Source organism: Oncorhynchus clarkii, chromosome 13 (assembly GCF_045791955.1).
Source record: "Oncorhynchus clarkii lewisi isolate Uvic-CL-2024 chromosome 13, UVic_Ocla_1.0, whole genome shotgun sequence".
NCBI lineage: Eukaryota > Metazoa > Chordata > Actinopteri > Salmoniformes > Salmonidae > Oncorhynchus > Oncorhynchus clarkii.
This window is the reverse complement of record NC_092159.1, coordinates 33572429-33593020: the sequence shown is the minus strand read 5'-3', so window position 1 is coordinate 33593020 and position 20592 is coordinate 33572429. Positions and strand designations below refer to the sequence as shown.

Sequence of the window (20592 nt, the reverse complement as noted above, 5' to 3'; positions counted from 1 at the left end):
TTTGGGTCGCTCAGTTGTGGCTTGACCAGTAAAACATTTATGTACTAAGAGAGGACCATTAGGACAATTCAAGTTGCTTTAGCTATGGCAAATACAGTGGGGCAAAAAAGTATTTAGTCAGCCACCAATTGTGCAAGTTCTCCCACTTAAAAAGATGAGAGAGGCCTGTAAATTTCATTATAGGTACACTTCAACTATGACAGACAAAATGAGAAAGAAAAATCCAGAAAATCACATTGTAGGATTTTTAATGGATTTATTTTACAATTATGGTGGAAAATAAGTATTTGGTCACCTACAAACAAGCAAGATTTCTGGTCTGGTTGACATTATACTGTATAATGAATTCTATTAGACCAAAGATGTTAAAATGGGGGGAAGGAATGGTTCACTCATCTTTCGCATAAACTTCCGCATAAACTTCCGGAAGTGAATGAAGGGAAGTGAATGATCGTAGACGACACACACCCTTCAACATGCATACTGCAAACAGATCAAACTCTTTTTTTTATTTTTTATTTTATTTTTTATTAATTTCAAATCAATACATAAAGCACATGAGGGAACACAAGCAGACATAGATTACAAACAATAGACAATCGAGCTAGGGGGTACAATATCCCATTACAATTACACAAGGACCTTAAGGGACATGCATATACTTACAATTCTAACAGCTTTTTTGTTAGTAGAGCATTTAACCGTCTTAAAATACAGTTCAATTTCTTTTTGTAGGGTACGAAAATGTGGTTTTCTGTTTGTAAATTTACATTTGTGTGTATGAAATTTGTCCCAAAAAATAATGAAATTAATTACATAAAAATGATTCCGCTTATTTCTATTGTATGTAAAGAATCCAAACAGTACATCTCTCCACAATAGTGTAAAATCTTCATAAATGTGTTCAATTATAAACCTACTGATGTCTTGCCACAGTTTTCTTACATGCATACAATGCCAAAAAAGATGCACAACTGTTCCTGGGTGGTCATTACAAAAGGAGCAATTTGAGTTGATGTTTTCCTTAAACTTCTTCATATAGTGGTTGGCAGGATTATATTTATGAATAATTTTAAAGGAAACTTCCTTAATTTTGTTAACAAGTAGGTATGTGTGTGGCAACATCCAAACTTTTTTCCAACAGATATTCTCAATAAATCCATTCCAATAAGGCATGACATAAGGTTCAACATCCTGCTGAAACAAGGTTCGTATCGCTCTGTTGTTGAATGGACCAAAAGAGAAACAAATCTTTCCTACTGATGAGTCAACAGGGTCAACAGAAGGTAGGCTCTGAGGGTCAGGTCTTGACAGGTTCCTGAATAACATAGCAACACCTGAGGGAATGGCATCTAAAACAATTGCAAAATCTTTAGGTGTTACAGGGACGTTGTAAAGTGATAAGAATTCTTTATAACTGAGTAAAAGACCCTCTGCATTTACCAGTTGGCTCACCAATAGGATATTATTTCGGAACCAATATTCTAAAAACAGAGAAGTATTTTTATACAATATATCCCGATTATTCCATATATAATATCTGTGTGGAGAAAAATTGTGTTTATAAATTAAGGACCATGACAAGAAAACCTGCCGATGAAAAGCAGAAAGTTTCACTGGAACTTTGTCAATATTATAATTGCAAAACAACATGAAGTTAAGGCCACCAAAAGTAGAGAAGACATGATGAGGAATAAAATTCCAGATAGAAGTGAGTCTTCTTAGAAATTGTTTTATCCAATTGATCTTAAAAGTATTATTTAAAGTAGTAAAATCCAGAAAATTCAGTCCTCCATTCTCATAAGTGTTCATTACAACAGTTTTCCTAATGTAATGGGTACGGTTTCTCCAAAGAAAGTTGAAAAGCATCTGGTCTATCTCCTTGCTTATTTTACGGTCAAGATATAAAGATAGCGCACCATATGTTAGTCTAGAGATACCTTCAGCCTTGGTTATTAGGACTCTACCTTTTAAAGATAGGTCCCTCTGTAGCCATTGATTTAGTTTCTTCTGGGTTTTTTTAATAAGAGGGTTAAAATTTAGTAAGCCTCTAGACTTCTGATCCTTTGTAATGGTTATGCCTAAATATGTAAGTTCTTCTTTTACTGGAATACCATAATATGAAGGTGTCACACAATCTTTGACAGCCATGAGTTCACATTTCTTAATGTTAAGATATAGACCAGACGCTTTGGAAAAGAATTGTATCACATTGATCGATATGGGAATTTGGTTAGCGTCTTTCAGAAAAAGTGTAGTATCGTCAGCCAGCTGGCTTATAATAATTTCTTTACCAGCTATGGAGATACCTTGTACAGGACTATTATTTAAAGAATTTGCAAGAAGTTGGGTGATTAATAAAAACAGGTACGGAGAGATAGGACAACCTTGCCTAATTCCTCTCTTTAACTCAAATCTAGGTGAGGTGCCATATTTCAATTTGATAGAGCTGTTACCATTTGCATAGAGAGTCTTAGTAGCCTTACAGAAAAAATCCCCAAAGCCAAGTCTCTCAAGGGATTGGAAGAGAAACTGATGCTCTACTGTGTCAAATGCTTTATAAAAATCTAAAAATAATATGAAGCTATCCTCAGTTATTAGGTCTGAGTAGTCAAGTACGTCTAATACTAGTCTGACATTGTTAGAAATATGTCTGTTCCTCATGAAGCCAGACTGTGTTTCATCAATGATTGCATCCAGGACTTCTTTAATTATTTTTGCAAGTAGTGAGGCTAATATCTTATAGTCATTATTAAGAAGACAAATTGGACGCCAGTTATCGATGAGCAGCACTTCTTTTTGGGGTTTAGGTATCAGTGGTATCAGTGTTATTAATCCCTGACTCATTGTAGGAGGGAGAACATTGTTTTTAATACTCTCTAAAAAGATTTCAAATAGCAAACAGATCAAACTCATCTTCTCTTATTATCTTTGGTTGACGTGAAAAAACAAACATGGCGGAGCGCACAAACTACCCATCGTCGGAATACTTTTGATTTCTAGAAAGTGTTTTACTTAGTCATTACGATCAATGTTGAGCTCACCTGTGATGTGATGAATTACAAATAGTAATTGCTATTAGCTAATTCATGTTGTGGTTTCTGTCAGCCCAGAATTCTCTAAATATAACCGCTTGAATTCTTAAATATGACAGCTTTTGTTAATTTAATCTTCCCTCAGTTAGCGCTAGAACTAATGTAGTCTACATTTTCCGGTTTGGGTGATTGTGTATGTGGTAGCTACTTCTGTGAATGTCTGAACATTGCATCCAAAAATAAACTGGCCACATAACTTTGTAAGAACTGTGATTTTGAAAAATGTTTATTTGAAAAACCAATGTGGCTAGCTCAAATGCTGATTTGCGTCAATCGACACTGGACGTTCTAAATAAGCGTTCTAATCACACAGGTTTGAGCGTATGCTGCAGGGACCACTGTAGAATAATCACACTTAATTTTTTTGTAATTTTTTATTTAATACAATTTTTAAATGTTTTTTGGAACGTGTTAAAATGTCAAACGTTTCGGACGATACAGACAGAAGCTGACAGATACCGCTGAACCGACTTCAGTCTCCTGACACTTGTGACAGTCATAGAGGAATAGCGGAGAACATCATCGTGCTCGTAAGAGTGTCATCTTTCCACGTAGGCCAAACCGTTTGGAAGCCACAGAGGCTTTTGTTCGAATACCGGTTTCCGGGATGTTTGATGGTCTGACAAACACAGCTCTAGTTCTGTCACCTTTTACTTCAGATGCGGAAGTGCGGTACAGATCTTTAGGGGATTTTTTTATTCTGCTAATTCGTTTCCTCGAGGGCGCGGAATGTCAATTTACGCACACTCTCAAGTAAACGTTTATATTGATACATCTCACACTTTGCGTGGAAATTATCTCACGCCTGTTTTACGCACAGATTTGTGCCTATGCATGACTGATACATTAGGTCACTGGAGCGATGTCAGCTACTTTTCTATTTTTTTAAAATTAAATTGAAACTGGGAGTATTAACTTTTATGTGAGTTTCAAAATGATTTTATCTTTTTTAACCTCTATGGCTTTTCTCAGATGTAACAGCAAGGGTTGGTTATTCTATCTTTTTGGTAAAATATTCATTGTTTCTGTTTGTTCACACAAATCATGAATGATTCTGAAGAGAGTTGTTCAAAGACTATGAGACAAATCCCCTGACACCCCAATTAGAAGACAATGGCTTGTGTGTGTGTGTGTGTGTGTGTGTGTGTGTGTGTGTGTGTGTGTCGCCTATTAAGTTGGAATTGTGTCGACTGGAATCCCCCAAATAAGTGTGAATAAAATGAACCATCATTTCAGTTAGTTTAAAATGTTGATATTTGATATTTTGTGAATGTTGCTATCTCTTCTGAGAGAGATGGCAACAATTACTGTCATTAAGCTCATTCTCTATATTGAGCGCATCTGAATAAGACCCCCCCCCCACTTAAAAATCTGCTACACACTTTTAAACCTAACACCACCTATACACTACTAAATAAATATCCATAAACGAGTGATGCTTCTTTAGGTAATTACACTATGGTGCGGTTGGCTATTGGATCGCCTTTAATAAATCTAATGGGTATATAGGGTATATAGTGCCATTTTGTACACATTCTAATGACTGGGACTGCTGAGGGATATTAGAGTATAGTGGATCGATGTGCACGGGCGACGGTGCATTAGCTTGTCTTAATTGCTCTATGGTGGCCACCCCCTGACTCCCACACGCTGCCCACACACACACACACACACACACACACACACACAGAGAGAGAGTGAGAGAGACACGCACACACAAAGACACACACACACACACACACACACACACAGAGAGAGAGAGAGACGCGCGCACACAAAGACACACACACCACCCTCGTAGCCCATGTAACAGCTAATTGATTGTGTGATGTAATAATACAGGCCTTTCCAACCAAGCAACTTAAGGCATCCTTCACCTGTGAACAGACTTCCATTTTAACTGCAATGCGGCTGGGTCTCGGAGCAGAGTTAATGGCAGTGGTTTGTTAATGTGCCCTTCAAGAACCTATTGTATTTGTTAATATGTGAATACACTCCACTCCCTCCTAAATGGATGCACCCCTGACTGAATGGATGTCCAGGCCAGCCGGTCGGTGTTGATGTTTTAATTTCAGGGGTGTGTGTTCCGTCTTTGTAAGCACTGCTGTCTCTTGAATGTTTTTATAATGTAGTACATTTGGCAACACAGACAGAGATAGCATATCCCCCTAAATCAGGGGTGTGAAATTACAGTCCTTGGGGGCCTGATTGTTGTCACAGTTTTGCCCCTGCCCCAGCTAACACACTTGACTCCAATAATCACCTAATCATGATCTTCAGTTTAGAATGCAATTTGATTAATCAGCTGTGTTTGCTAGGGATGGAGAAAGAGTGTGACACCAATCAGGCCCCCGAGGACTGGAATTGCCCACCCCTGCTCTAAATGGACACGAGCCATAAACCAGCGGCAGTCTTTTAAATCTGTTCAACAGTAACTAGTACTGAACAGAAATATAAACACAACATGTAAAGACATTTCCGTACGCACATAACACATATTTCTCACAAATATTGTGCACAAATTTGTTTACATCCCTGTTAGTGAGCATTTCTCCTTTGCCAAGATAATCCATCCACCTGACAGGTGTGGCATATCAAGAAGCTGATTAAACAGCATGATCATTACACAGCTGCACCTTGTGCTGGGAACAATAAAAGTCCATTCTAAAATGTGCAGTTTTGTCACACCACACAATACCACAGATGTCTCAAGTTTTGAAAAAGCGTGGAATTGGCATGCTGACTGCAGGAATGTCCACCAGAGCTGTTGCCAGAGAATTGAATGTTAATTTCTCTACCATAAGCCACCTTCAACGTCGTTTTAGAGATTTTGGCAGTACATCCAACCGGCCTCACAAGCGCATACCCCGTGTAACCACGCCAGAACTCCACATCCGGCTTCTTCACCTGCGGGTTTGTCTGAGACCAGCCACCCGGACAGCTGATGAAACTGAGGAGTATTTCCGCCTGTAATAAAGCCCTTTTGTGAGGAAGAACTTATTCTGATTGAAGCCTGGCTCCCAAGAGGGTGGGGCTATGCCCTCCCATGCCCACCAATGGCTGCGCCCCTGGCCAGTCAAGTGAAATCCATAGATTAGGGCCTAATAAACTGATTTCCTTATATGAACATTAACAGTAAATTAGTTTAAATTGTTGCATGTTGCATTTATATTTTTGTTCAGTATACATTTAGGGGAATAATGATCATTGTAGTAGTTATTTTAATGCTGTGATGTGGCCATTTGGAGCTGCAGTTTAAGCCTGACTGCTTCTTAAGTCGAATGAACATTAGTGCTCTCTCTGCTTCAGGCCTTGATCTGGTGTAGTGATCTCTATATATATAAGAGCTACTATTTAGAATCTTATCACAGTTCATTCACACTACACACATCTGACACATGTAGCCTACAACGTCAAGGTCAAACCGATCTTGGTGTGTGTGTGTGTGTGTCTGTGCCTGTGTGTGTGTCTGTGCGTGTGTGTTGACATGCATGCTTGCATTTTTGCGCTTGCTTGGTGGTGTGATTCTCAAGTGACACAGTTCTAAATGTCATTTTGTTGGTTAGCAAACAGAGGAAGAGATGGTATCACTGACCCGCTGACATGCTTCCTAAAACAAACAGGAACACACTGACATTAGAACCCAAGGAGAGCTAGAAAATGTATGACAAAAAACGGTCAACACACTAATAATAACTCAAAAAGAGAAAGGATGAATCTTTTAGAAAAATTGTTTTGTTTCCATCCATTACCCATACTGTGATGACATATTCACGCACATCGTTCCGCAAATGCAAACTTGCCAGCTTCCAACATTAGTTATGACGACATTGCCAGGGATACAGCGTCTCCCCATATTACATTTGTAGCATCGCCGGGTGCAACTCAACACCTATCTCTTGAGTTGTAAGCCGACAGACGCTCCTGAGGAGTCTCCTCACCCCTCTACTCCCTCTCCCCCCGCTCTCTTTCCTCAAACTCATATTTCTTCACCTTCCTTTCGCTTAGACCTCCCTCCTCAAATCCCCACACCTTTCTACTCTCCCTCTCTTCCCTCTCCTCGTATCGCTTTCCCCGTGTTCTCCTTCTTTCCTCATATCTCCCCTTCACAACCTCCTATTCTCCCAAAGCCTGTCTCTCTGGTCCCAAGGCACCTGTTGAAGGGATTACACACCTTCCTGTGCCAAGTCCAGTACAGACCAGCTCTGATACTCTGCCTGCGTCCCAAGTGGCACCTTATTCCCTCTATGGTTCACTACTTTTGACCAGAGCCCATAGGAACCTGGTCAAAAGGAGTACATTGCATATAGGACTAGGGTACACGGTGTGAATAACCCACCCCATCGTCTCTGTTGAGGTTCAGCTTTTCTATTGCGGCCACCGTCATCACAAGGGGCTTTCAAGATTTATTGAAATGATTTAGTTCAGATTTGTTGGCAAAATTCACATTGGTTGTCTATACTGGTGTGACCAACTGGGTCTGTTAGCATGCTAAGCTAAAGCCTAGGCATTAACTTGAGGAGCTAACACAAGTCTTCAGGTCTAAGAAAAGGTTAGGCTACTAATCATGCGAGCGCAGTTCACCAAATCACCTCCATTACACTGTCCATCGTTGATGATTGGGATAGTTAACTTTCAGCCTGACTGTATGGTTGTCCTTTGATGTTGACACTGTCGTCCATCTTATTTTTTTCCCTATAGATTGAGCAACCTTCCTTCACCACATCTGACCAAAACTCTATTTGACCTCTTTCTCTCCCTGCCTCTCCTTTCTCTTTCTTACTGTCTCTTTCCTCTATATCTTCTGCACACTATTTCTCTCCTAGCCTCCTGACTGGCCCATCATTCTTACTATATCTGTGCATCTCTTAGTATTCTCTTTTGGGTGTGTCTTCCTCAGCCCTGTCTTTTCTTGCATCAGAAGATGCTCGCGGCACGAAAAATCGTTACGTCATTGCAACGGAATGGCTGATCACACGGCGAGAGAGAAGAGGCCCATCCGTCTTAATGTTTCAAATGCAGACTCCCATTTGTTAAGGCTAAGGGAGGATCCCTGCAGATGGACGACCCAGTAGCTCCTTTATTAAACAACTCATTCATTTCTGTCCCATGGCCGTCCATCTCTCATTCTCCTATCATTCCCTCTGTCAGGACCCATGGATGTCCTTGTCCATCTTGTCCTTTCTCTCTCTCTCTATCTCTCGTTGTCTCTCTCTTTCTGCCTCTCTCCCTCTCTCTACCTCCCCCTGGACAGTATCTCATTCTATTGCCTCTCCATTTCCTACCCTTGGTCTTTCTCTCTTTCTTTACAGCTTTCATGTTCCCTTCATCCCTTGTTCCCTTCATCACTCTAAGTGTCATTTTTCGCTCTGTGTCTCCTTTGGAGAAAATGCTGAAACAGAGAAATTTAATAGTTGAAGGGAGGACGATGATTCTCAGTAATGGGTCTATCATGTGATGTCCCACAGCAGGCCAGACAGACGGCAACAGTAATGCCACTACATACCCACACCTACTGCCAGGTGGCAAGGCTCGGCGCAGAACAGCTAAACAAGTAAACAATGCATTGCTTTCAGTGGTTTGCTGAAACAGACTTCCCCACTGTTTCACTGGACACTGATGATGCAGTAAATAAACCAGGCGACAAAATGTACATAAAAGAAGAAGAAAAATATATAGGTTTTTTTTCAAACCTCGTTTGAAAGTAAAATGCTGACGCATTTATGTAAACCGCGGTTGTTTCAAGCCTTCATATCGTCCAACTTTTCATCCAGACCCACACTGTTCTGCAAAGATGACATTTGGAGATCACACTACCTCTCATCTCACCCTGGACCAGCCGCACAGCCCCGACTTCTGCCTCTTCAAAAGCTGTCAGTTTCAAAGGGACTGAGATTTTGTCTGTTTTAGCTGAGCTTTTTTAGGACTTTTTCAAAGCTTCCCTCCATCCCCCACCCCCTGTTCCCCCCTTCCCCCCCGCTCTCTTTCTCTCCCTGGAATTCGGCTTCCTCTAAAACGTATTCAGTTTTATCCTCTCACTTTGTCTTCCTTAGAATAACTCTGTCTTTGTTATTCCAGGCAGGGAAACATGGAAATATGTAAACATATTTGTGCTTTCTTCAGCCACAGGAATTGGATCTCGCTAGGAAGTATGTTATAAAGAGGAGGCCTACGAGCGACAGTCGCCCACCAGAAACGTACAAATTAAATACGTGGTTTGGAAAGTTTTATTGCTATATTTGACATTTTGTTTCATATTGTAACTTTGTTTCAGAGTAGGCCTAGTGTGAAAATGTCAGTGTGTTCAACAAACAGACCGAAACGAACTGAAATCAAACACTCAAAGACCTTTACTGGAAATGACTTACAACTGAACTCATTACAGTTTCAAATCAAATCAAATGTTATTTGTCACATGCTTCGTAAACAACAGGTGTAGACTAACAGTGAAATGCTGCCCAACAATACAGAGATTAAAAAAAAAGAGAAATAGTAGCACATTTCTGAAAAATAACAACACAGGGAATAAATAAATATAAAAAATAATAACACAAGGAATAAGTACACAATGAGTAACGATAACCTAGCTATATACACAGGGTACCAGTACCGAGTCGATGTGTAGGGGTACGAGGTAATTGAGGTAGATATGTACATATACAGTGCATCTGGCAAGTATTCAGCCCTTTCTCTTTTTCCACGTTTTGTTACGTTAAAGCCTCATTCTAAAATGGATTAAATAAATAAAAATCCTCGTCAATCTACACACAATACTCCATAATGAGAAAGCTAAAAACAGTTTTTTAAAAACATTTTTGGACATTTACTACAAATATAAAACAGAGATACCAGCTCTTGACCTGTTCCACAACAGCCCCGTCGATGTACTTTGTGTGATTTGTTGGGGATAAACAACACAAACACACAACCTGTCAAGAAACCGACAAGGAACTTTTGATTTCCCTATTAACATGCTAATCAGAACACAATTTATTGATACATCCATGTTCAAATAGTCAACCTCAGCAAAAACCTTTCAAACGAACCAACAGAAATCTAAACAAAAAGCCCTTTTGAATCAAAGGAGCAGAGAATTCCATGAACTTCCATCAATTCCCTTACAAAACTACTCAAAAGATGTTTGATGGAGTCAGGTGCCATGCCTGTTTAATGACAGCTAGGGCATTGGGATGGAGGTTGAGATTTGGAAGAGAACAGATGTCATTTCACCCTCCACCCTCCAGGCCCTTGGGGTGAAAACCCCCCCATCAACACTGATTTTGATATAACCTGTTTATGCATCTCACCACCCTTCAGCTCGCCTTTACGCTTCCCCCTTGCACCACCCCTCCACCCAGGGAAAGTCAGTGACCACAAACCGGCCTGGCATTTCCTTGAGAACCCACACCAGTCCATTTTCTCTTTGCAGACCCTCAATATTAGCCCCTATAAAATGTATCACCGACCCACTGAGCTAAAGATGGACCAGCCCATCTGGTATTTTCCCGAATTGCCTTGTGGCCAGTCCGTTTCTGCCACCACTCAGGCTCCACCACTGAGCACCACTGTCATCCCTCCTTGGGAGAGCCCCAGACAACAACCAAGCACTCTGTGGGGTTAAGTCAAGCCTCTTGGTGGCTTTTGGTTGCATGGCCCTGAAAGGCAGAGAGAGGAGGATGATACATTTAGTCTAAGGAAGGCTGGAGAACACACAAGTTTAGTGGAAGAAAGAGGCCCCTTAAAAGGAGGGTGCTTTATATACCTCTTCGTGCAGTGAACAGAAGGCAGATGGGATGATATGTTGAAAGGAAAGAGAGGAGAGAAAGAGTTAAAAAGATAAAGTGCTTGAGCGTATTAGAATTGGACAGGGGAATAACATTCCCATGAGTGGTACCAGAGGGAATAAGGGGTAGGAGAAAAAGAGAGATAAATTATAGAGTGGCAAATTGCAGAGATGTACAGATGGGGAGGTGTTCCATATCAAATTCATTGATTGGAAATATGTCACGATGACTCAACGGCGAATCAAACTGCATGATTAACCTAATTTGAGAAATGCATGTCATTCCAGAAACAAAACTTTATCAGGTTTTTAGAAAAGTACCGCATCTGCTCCAGAAAACAGTCCCAATGAGATATGGTAATAAGGTTAAATAGCAGCAGTCACTGAGGTCCCCTACAGAGCAGCAAATCCCTCCTCATCCCAGTACATTTATACATGGGAACTCAGTGACCCACACCACCACCACAACCACCACCATTGCCTCCCCATCCTATCCTATAGTAAACCTGTTTATTGCTCTCTTTAAGTACAATACAGTAGCACCACAGCCCACATCGCAGGCCCCATCTCTGCCTTCAAACCCACCTTTACAAAGGTCAATGAGTACACACGCATGCGCACACACACACACACACACACACACACACACACACACACACACACACACACACACACACACACACACACACACACACACACACACACACACACACACACACACACATTGTACAGACACAACAACCCCCAAACACACACACTTCATTAATACCTCAGACATGGAAACAGCTGATGTGTGCAGTCCACTGGTACAGCCATATTCAGTAAGACATATCTATCTGTACATGACAGGCTTTGGCGATTCCTGGGGGGGTGCTGCCTGCGCCAGAGTGACCTAACCCACCAAGCCTCCATGTTTTATGGTTAATTGATGCCGAGAGCCTGTTTGGATTCTTTCCCCACAAAATAATGTAGCTTGTGTCCCAAATGACACCCTGTCCCCTATATAGTGCACTACTTTTGACCACACTACACTGTACATCTATAGGATCTTAATTTGATCCCCCTTTTGTTGCTGAGAATTCACATTAAAACACGGTTATATTAACAGTATTGCACTTATAGCCTAATTTTGACCAGCTAATAGCCTAACCGACGATCAAGCAACGTTCAAATCCTGTTGGTGCATAATTATTTTGCTACGACAGCAGTGGTCAAATGAAGATGCTACACCTGCATATATGAAATAGGGTGTCATTTGGGACAAACTCATATGAACACAGAGCATAAGGCAGCCCACGGATATCAGATGTCACAGTTCTGATCATGGACGTTCAGGATCTACCTTCAGCTTTGCTTTGACTTGTGTCTGCTATATATAGATTCATTAGGGTCAGACAAAGAAAGGAATAAGATAATGGATAATGGAGGTGGATATAAAGGGATGGATTAAGGAAGTTGGCTGATGGTTTTAATCCCCCATGAGCAGGAAAGGTAAATGAGAGAGACTTTGAGATAGAGATGGGCATAAATAAGAAATTACAATTAGAAAATACAACTTTAAAATACCCTAAAGACCAATGTATCAAAATAAAATATAAGATACTTTTGTAAAGTATTGTAGTTCATTGAAATGTATGTCTTTTGTATTATAAAGTATAAAATTACATTGGTACTAAACGGTCGAATAGAAACAACATTCTCAGTAATGGTTACAGAAACATCTTACTTGCTATGACTGCCATATGCTGTTGTTTATCTACCTTAGTTGAATGCATTGACACTCTGGATAAGAGCGTCTGCTAAATGACCAAAATGTACTGTAAATGTATATGTGAAAATGAACAACTGCAAAGCACACTGGGTATTGTCATTGGCCTTGTTTCGGGGCGGCGCTCATTAGAATAATACTCAGCATGCCTTGCAATTGTTCATTTTTACATATACTGTACATTTACAGTATATGTTTATTTAGCAGATAGTCTTATCACACCATAGTGCCATCATACTTTTTAAAAACAATGTAGGGTGCAAGGGGGCCACAAAATGTTTAACTTCTATAAGGAAATGGTAAAGAAAATAATTTTGTATTTTGAAAATTACAGCTTTTGAAAATATCTTGTTACAAAATACATTTGACTGTAGTTCAGACCAGTGTAATACAACATACGAAATACTCAGAAGTAATTCAAATACATGTAACAGAACTACTACCCATCTCTGCTTTGAGAATGGTTAAGTGTGAGAGACAGGGGAAATTGGAGTAAAAGGAGAGCTTAGGAGATGAAGAAATTGACAGAGAGGAGGAAAGATATATACATATAAACACAGAAAGAGAGAGTTCGTGAGGAAGAGAAATATCAAAAGAGGATTTAAGGACAGAGCCCACTGAGTGGGAGGTGTGAGAAAAAGAGGTAAGAAAACCAGATGCGTGGAGGGAAGGTGAGAAAGAGAGAGAGTAAAGAAAAAGGTGTCAGGTGGAATGGGTGCTGGAGAATGAGCAGGTGATTATTAATAGCAGGGTTTTGATTAGTTAAGTGTGGTTAAGGGAAGCGATAGGGTTTCCATCTTTCCCTCCTAAAATAGGCGGAGGGGAGGGGTATAAAAAAGAAAGGAGTGGACCCTTGTCTCTTTATCAAACCTCCACCCTATCTCTCTGGCCCCTTTCTCCATCTCCTCCATACTACTCCTCACCTTAACTCAGGTAAGGCTGCGTGCTTTGGTCAACAACCAGGATTGGGGTCAATTCCATTTTAATTCAGACAATTCAGGAAGTGAACATTGGGATTTCAGTTTACTTCCTGAAATGATTGAATTGAAATGGAATTGACCTAGTAATGACATGGAAAAGGCTTCATAAATTGGTCACCACAGTAGAGAATAATTTTGCAGTACACTTACTAACAGCTACTTTGGGGAAAAAAAAATACAAAAATGATATGCAAAGTTGTAAGGGTAAGATCTTGTTTAAGTATGTAGGTAGTTACGTGTTGGAAAATAGCATGAGCAGGTGCAATTTGTGGTGTTAGTTAGTTGTGTAATGGGAATGGCTACTGTATAGAGAATATGAACCAAACGACCAAACCTTTCAACAATTATATAGAGGACATTAACTAAGTATGGTGCAAATTGCTGACACTGTGAAATAGTATTTAGTTATTACATTTTTTAACAAAGATGCCTCTCGGGACCATAACCTTCCCTCATTAACATTCTGTATGTGATTATGTTGAGTATGATTAGTGCATTTGCATGATACTCATGTGCTGATATCTCCATGTTAATGCATATTCATGGAGTCAGTGAACTGGCTATAGCCTCTGTTAATTAAACAGAGACAAATAATTGAATGCTTCCCAAATGGCACCCTATTCCCTGTAGTGCACTACTTTTGGCCTAGGCCCAATAGAGCTCTGGTCAAAAGTAGCGCACTATATAAGGGATAGGGTGCCATTTGCTATGAATACAATGTGTTGTTTGTGTGTCATGATGAAATATGACCTCAAGACTTCAGATGTTGCTTTAAATGCTAACGGATAGCTTAAGCGATTGACACATTTTTATTTATTTAATAATACTATATTACTGTGTTTGTGTTTTATGTAAATGTCTAGTGACATGGTTTAGTTATTGTTCCAGATGGATTTATGAGACGATGTGATTAGTTGATTAGATAAGATGGCATTATTATTCTGCGAGTCATAGCAGTACCTTTGTGTGCCATCCAGGAGAGTCCCTACTACTACGCAAGGCCTATTGTTGTGGCTGCTCAATCATTGAATTGGGTAACTGGGTAATTTGGAAGCTAGACCTGGGTTCAGATACTATATGAAATATTTTTTGCATTACCCTACCTGGATAACCAGGTGGGCAAGGTTGCACTGGGACCGTTCTAATGGTTCCATTGCTACAGTCAAATTTATCTAGTCAAATTTAGATAAAGTAGTTTTTAAAGTATTTGAACCCAGGTCTGATTGTTCAGTTGTACTGTGGCGGTACAGTAGTTATTTTCCGCACCACGCTGTCAGATAACATAATGGACTTTGGTGTTATGTCCAAAGATAATCCCCCACAATCCATCTGGGTGTTGTTTTTATGGCCGTGCCGTACGAACCACTGCTCTTTGGGTATTGGTATTGTTACCATGACAAGAGAGGCTGACTCCACTTTTTATGATGAAATAAATGACTTGCAGAATCAATACCATTTGTTGTAGCCACCCAGTTGAGCTGTTCTGTACACAATTTCAACTATTCAGTTACAAGTTGGCTATCATTCTGAATCAAAATCCTCCAATTAAATGTTTCTGGTGTACAGAATGCTAAAACAAGCACAGTCCCCAATCTGTTGTGTTTCAATCATTCTGATTCACTTACATAGTGGGTATTTAAATGTAAAATCAATTGTAAGTAAGAGCCCTACAAGGTATATGAATCCAGACACACAAAGTTGCAAAACATTATCTCACCAACAGCACACAGACGTACAGTACATACATGTATATGCATGTACATAAACACACACACAAACTCATCCCCGCCCCATGAGCGCGAGCACACACACACACACACACACACACACACACACACACACACACACAAACTCATCCCCGCCCCATGAGCGCGAGCACACACACACACACACACACACACAAACTCATCCCCGCCCCATGAGTGTGAGCACACACACACACACACATACACACACACACACACACACACACACACACAAAAAAAACTCATAAACATGACCACAGATCAAATCTAAGTTCACACACGTCACAGACATATCAGCAAAGCCACGCATTCATACATACAAACACACACCCTCACTCACGCACTGACACTACAAAGGACCGCATACGAACATACACATGCTATAGTAAACTGAGATCAAGGGGGCTTAACTTAAGGGGCTCGAGTTTATTGAGAGCCCAGTACATTCTCCCTTGATACCTCGATCTCCTTACCCACATCCGGCCTGCCCAGACCCAGAACCCCCAGACCCCCTCTTCCAAACACACACGCACACTCACACACACTCACACACACACACACGCACACACGCACACACAGACATACACACACACCATGCAGCTGTTGTAATGAAGGCTAGGAGTCGGTCTCCTGAGGCACGGTTGGGTTTCCCTCACCTCTGGGTGAGAAGAAGGGCACAGCCGGCTCTCACGCAGGAAAAAAGTATAAAGGTTTCATATTTATACTTTTCATTGGAGCCAAAGGGTAAGTCAAACTTAGGAGTGTTAGAAAGATGTTGGGTGAAAGGAAGTGCTAGATCTCACTAAGATGAGGCTGACTGTTGAGGCATTCGCATAGGACAAACTGTGGAAAGAGGCTAACTACTAAATAGGGTCTTGTAGGCTCCTATAGAAAGCAATAGTAATGGCATATTTTTGTAGGCACTAACTAGAACCGGAACGACATTTACTTTCACAGGTGGCCAAAAAGAACTGAACGCCACGCCTCCAGTATTCTGATCTGACCTGATGGTTCATAGTTCAATGTCCCTAAGTGACCCAATTGGCTGGGTCAAAAATAACACAACACGTCCACTATGGGTTGCTTTTAACCCAGCATTTTTGTGCAGTAGTAATTGTACCCAGAAAAAAATTACGTTATACTAGATTATCTGCACTGTACCCTAAAAGATATTGACCAGTACCCAGGGCCAGATTAAGAAATCTGTCAAAATGATGCTCTCTGGTGTATTTTGAACATTGAGGACGGGCTCCTGTGGATGGATAAAAAAAGAGATATAAATAATAATTGTTTTTGCCTCTTGGGTCCGTTATGGGCTTGGGCCATGCCCCTGACTCACACAATTGACCAGTCACATGTATCTCCTCCCCCGATCTAACGATTAGCAGAGTAGCACCAGGCAGCAGCAGGCTATCTACACTCATTGACAGTTGGCTCCTGAATCCTCCTGGGGTTGGCGGTTGCAGAATATTATATATATAATATATACTGTGTATTTTTTGTGTAAGCCCCTGCATTAAGCCGGCCCTGAAGGTACCTTATGTGTACCTTTGACCTTGTATTCTTGCCTATTAATCTGTGGCCACAGATTTGGTTGTGTAGCAGGAAATTCAGATTGCTGATGGAAAAAAAGTGTTCCAAATGTGAAGTATTCCAAAAACACGTTTTCACATGATTTCACATGTGAAATGGTGTTTTTCTGTAAGGGAAAGGCTTCATAATTCATAAAGGTCATCTTAACAAGCTGATATTTTATAGAACAAAACGTATAAGATCTCCTAAGCCTGTGATAAACTCAGACGTTATTTTAGGCGTTTACCCCAAAACCCCATTCTTTCCCTATTAATTTCCCCCATAGGAACGTCCGAACGAGCCAGAGGCTGTCTAGCTGGGCCTTTTCGCTCACTTATCCCATGAGCCTTTGCTGCAGCGGTGTCTCAGGGAAATATCTTAGAGCACCCTACTTGGCCCTGCGGTCCTGTCGCCCTGGAGCAGGGCCACCCCTCGGGGGCCATTACAGACATAAACTAATCTAAAAATAGACTTAAAAATTGCCCTCGCACGATATCATAGGATGGCCACCACATGGCAACCACACCTCAACCTACTAATCCATTACTCAATAACCCCTTAGTCAACACCACTCACCATGACTCTCCTCCTCCTTTCCTCTCCTCCTCCTCTCCTCTTTTGGGAGACAGATGGGAGCTGGGGGGGGGGGGTGTAAGTGAGAAGCAATTGGCTTCAATGGCACACAGGGTTGGACACACAGGGCCAAGAGGTGTGGACACAGCTCGCCTTTCAAAGTGTGAGACATAAGGAGCCCCCTGTCCACACTATTACTCTACACAGCTCTAACTCTGTGGTGTGTCCAATGGCCTCCTAGCTCCACAGCTCTCGTTCTTGTTCTATGGTATGTCAGACACAGCACAAGGCACAGATCCTATGGCGCTAACCCTGCTGAGTAGACGCCTGGAGACCAGCCACGTTTCTCTTATAATACCCACAACCTCAACCCGCTCCCAAAAAACACACACAAACTAAATGGAGAACTGAGCACCCCCCACCCCCTCCTCCATTTTCTCCTCCTCCCTCCTCTCCCTCCTTTCTAATTCGTTCTCTCAATATCTCACTGATTTTCTTGCTCCAGTACACAAGTCTCAGCAGTGTAATATGAGAATATCTCTCTCTGTTCCCTTTGCTCTCATGTTTAACTTTGTTCCCGCCTTTTCTTCTCATCCTTCCATTCCCCCCTCCCCCCTTTTTCCTGACATTCCAGCTGCTGAGATGGCGATGAACAGCATTCTCAACGCTGCCGACATCAAGAAAGCCCTAGAGGCATTCGCAGGTGACCAAACACCCTTCACTCCATTTCATTTTCTGACATCACATTTAGGAACAGTTTCCCAGACATACATTAAACCTAGTCCAGGACTAAGAAGCACTCCCAATGAAGATTCTCCATTGAAAGTTTCCATGTTGTTGTGCAGGACTAGGCTTAATCTGTGTATGGGAAACGGTCCCATAATGTGTAAACAAGAAAACACTGAATAGAGGCCAAATAAATGGCTAATAATACTTAGTAAAGGTATAATTCACTTTTTTGTATTGAACGTTAGTGGCGAATATGTGTTCTCTCTACTAATGTGTTAACAAGAGGAGCCCCTTGGTTCCAAAAATACACATCTGATACGTCCCAAAAGGCACCCTCTTCCCTATAGTGCCCTCCTTTTTGACCAGAACCTCATGTGTCCTGGTCAAAAGTAGTACACTATGTAGCAAATAGGTTGCCATTTGGGATCAACACATTTTTACATAATTATGACACTGTAATAGCACATCATAGCTGACATAATTCAGATAGTGTAAGAACTGATATTGTGTAAGATATATGCCAGAGGATGCCAGCTAGTCCTGGGGTTCGCACAGTCTTCTAACCTATAGAATTTATGTGTCCACTGGCACAACAAATGCTCTGAATCCACACACGCACATACACTCAGACAAACTCTGTATCATAGTGTAAAAATAGTCGTTTCTTAATGATTGTTTGGCATTAACGTTTAGCCTCTGGAGTGTTGCATCCAGGCAGTCACCCATGCTGTTTTTTGTCCTTTGTGTGTGTGTGCAAGCATCCGTGCGTGCGTGCCTGTCTGTCTGCGTGCATGCGTGCCTGTCTGTGTGTGTTTGTATGTAAGTCTGTGTGTGTGTGTGTCTGCCTCCATTTGTGTTTGTACTCTGTGTGTGTGTGTTCACTTAAACTGTGTGTGTGTTATGCCGTGCAGCGGCTGACTCTTTTGACCATAAGAAATTCTTTGAGATGGTGGGTCTGAAGGCCAAGTCAGCTGAGGATGTGAAGAAAGCCTTCCTGGTGCTGGACGCTGACGCCAGCGGATTCATAGAGGAGGAGGAGCTCAAGTAAGAGACGCACACACACACAGGGAGACACACACAGGGAGACACACACAGAGAAAGACACAGACAGAGAGAGAAACACACCAACACTTTGACTGACTACACACTCCGTGATTTATTAAACAATATACAGTGCATGGTGACTGACCAGTGACCACATGGACATGCATTCCCATCCTATATACACACACAAACACTCATGGTTAACTGTTTAGGCACCAGAGCATTCCTAGTAGTTGTACTGTGTGGTCTCAAGTCTCTCTGCCCTCTCCCTGTTGCCCATAGGTTCGTACTGAAGGGATTTGCCTCAGACGGCAGGGACCTGACCGACAAAGAAACCAAAGCATTCTTAAACGAAGCTGACAAGGATGGAGACGGCATGATCGGCATCGATGGTAAATAAACTATTTCTCTGACCGACGGACACATGTACTCACCTTTATCATCATAGTGTGATCAGATTTTCCACAGAGTCTACAGAGTGCTCTAACCTCTTGTCTCTTCTTGCTCTCTTTCAGAGTTCGTTGCCCTGGTGCACGAGTAATAGACACCTTCCTAAACCGACTAGCGCTCCACCACCCAGCCCCGATACTCCCCCTCTTCCAGTCTGCTGCCGACCCTCACACGTGCCCCTTCCTCCCCCACCTCATCCCTCCACCTGCCCTCACTGACACCCAGCTCTCTCCCACTCAAGCGCACGGCTACTACTGCACTGGAGGAAGGGTGTCGTGGCTTCCGCCCCCACCTCGCTAACTTACCCCTCTCCCCCACTCCCACCCACAACCCCATCCTATTTATTTTTTCCTTTTTATACAAACGTATGTGTTTCTGTTTGTGTATAGTTATCAGACCGCCTGGAAGGCCAATAACCTCAAGTTAAAATAATAATGTAGATATTTCAAAATGAGAGAAAGTCACATCTCCTTTGAGTTGATTTTACTTCATCCCCCTTTTTCTCTCTCCCCCCACTCTTTCTCTTTCTCTGTCCCTTGTTTCTGTCTCTTTCTATCTCTCTTTCAACTTTCTGGCACTGCTCTCCTCCTTTCCTTTCCTCCCCATCCCTCCGTCCCTCTCTCCTTTGGTAATGAGCTGTTGTAAAAACGCACCAAAAGATGAAACTGTGAAAGAACAAAATAAAATAAAATATAAAAATGCCTCAAGAACAACTGACTCACTCCGACGCTTCCTTTAATGTCTCCTCTGTTTGTCTCCTTCTCTTCTCCGATTGGTAGTGCTGAGCGATTAGTGCTTTTTTGAGGTCGGTTCGGTTTCAGTTTGATTACAAAAAAGCAATCACGTTTTTTTC

At 41.5% G+C, this 20592-nt stretch overlaps 1 protein-coding gene across 2 annotated transcripts in view; it reads left to right on the top strand.

Moving 5' to 3' along the window:
• The window catches only part of LOC139364569 (parvalbumin-7-like), a 41688-nt gene extending 21248 nt beyond the window's left edge, over nucleotides 1–20440 (top strand). Inside the window, exons 1-5 of one of the 2 annotated variants that reach the window (XM_071101405.1) lie at nucleotides 13488–13579; nucleotides 18151–18219; nucleotides 19157–19289; nucleotides 19572–19681; nucleotides 19805–20440. In XM_071101405.1, the coding sequence (XP_070957506.1) occupies nucleotides 18159–18219; nucleotides 19157–19289; nucleotides 19572–19681; nucleotides 19805–19830 (330 nt within the window). In that variant the 5' untranslated portion in view covers nucleotides 13488–13579; nucleotides 18151–18158 and the 3' untranslated portion in view covers nucleotides 19831–20440. Of the gene's footprint in view, nucleotides 1–13487; nucleotides 13580–18150; nucleotides 18220–19156; nucleotides 19290–19571; nucleotides 19682–19804 lie in introns of those variants that run through there. The other variant, XM_071101406.1, reaches the window with a different exon arrangement.
• Nucleotides 20441–20592: the final 152 nt, after the last annotated feature.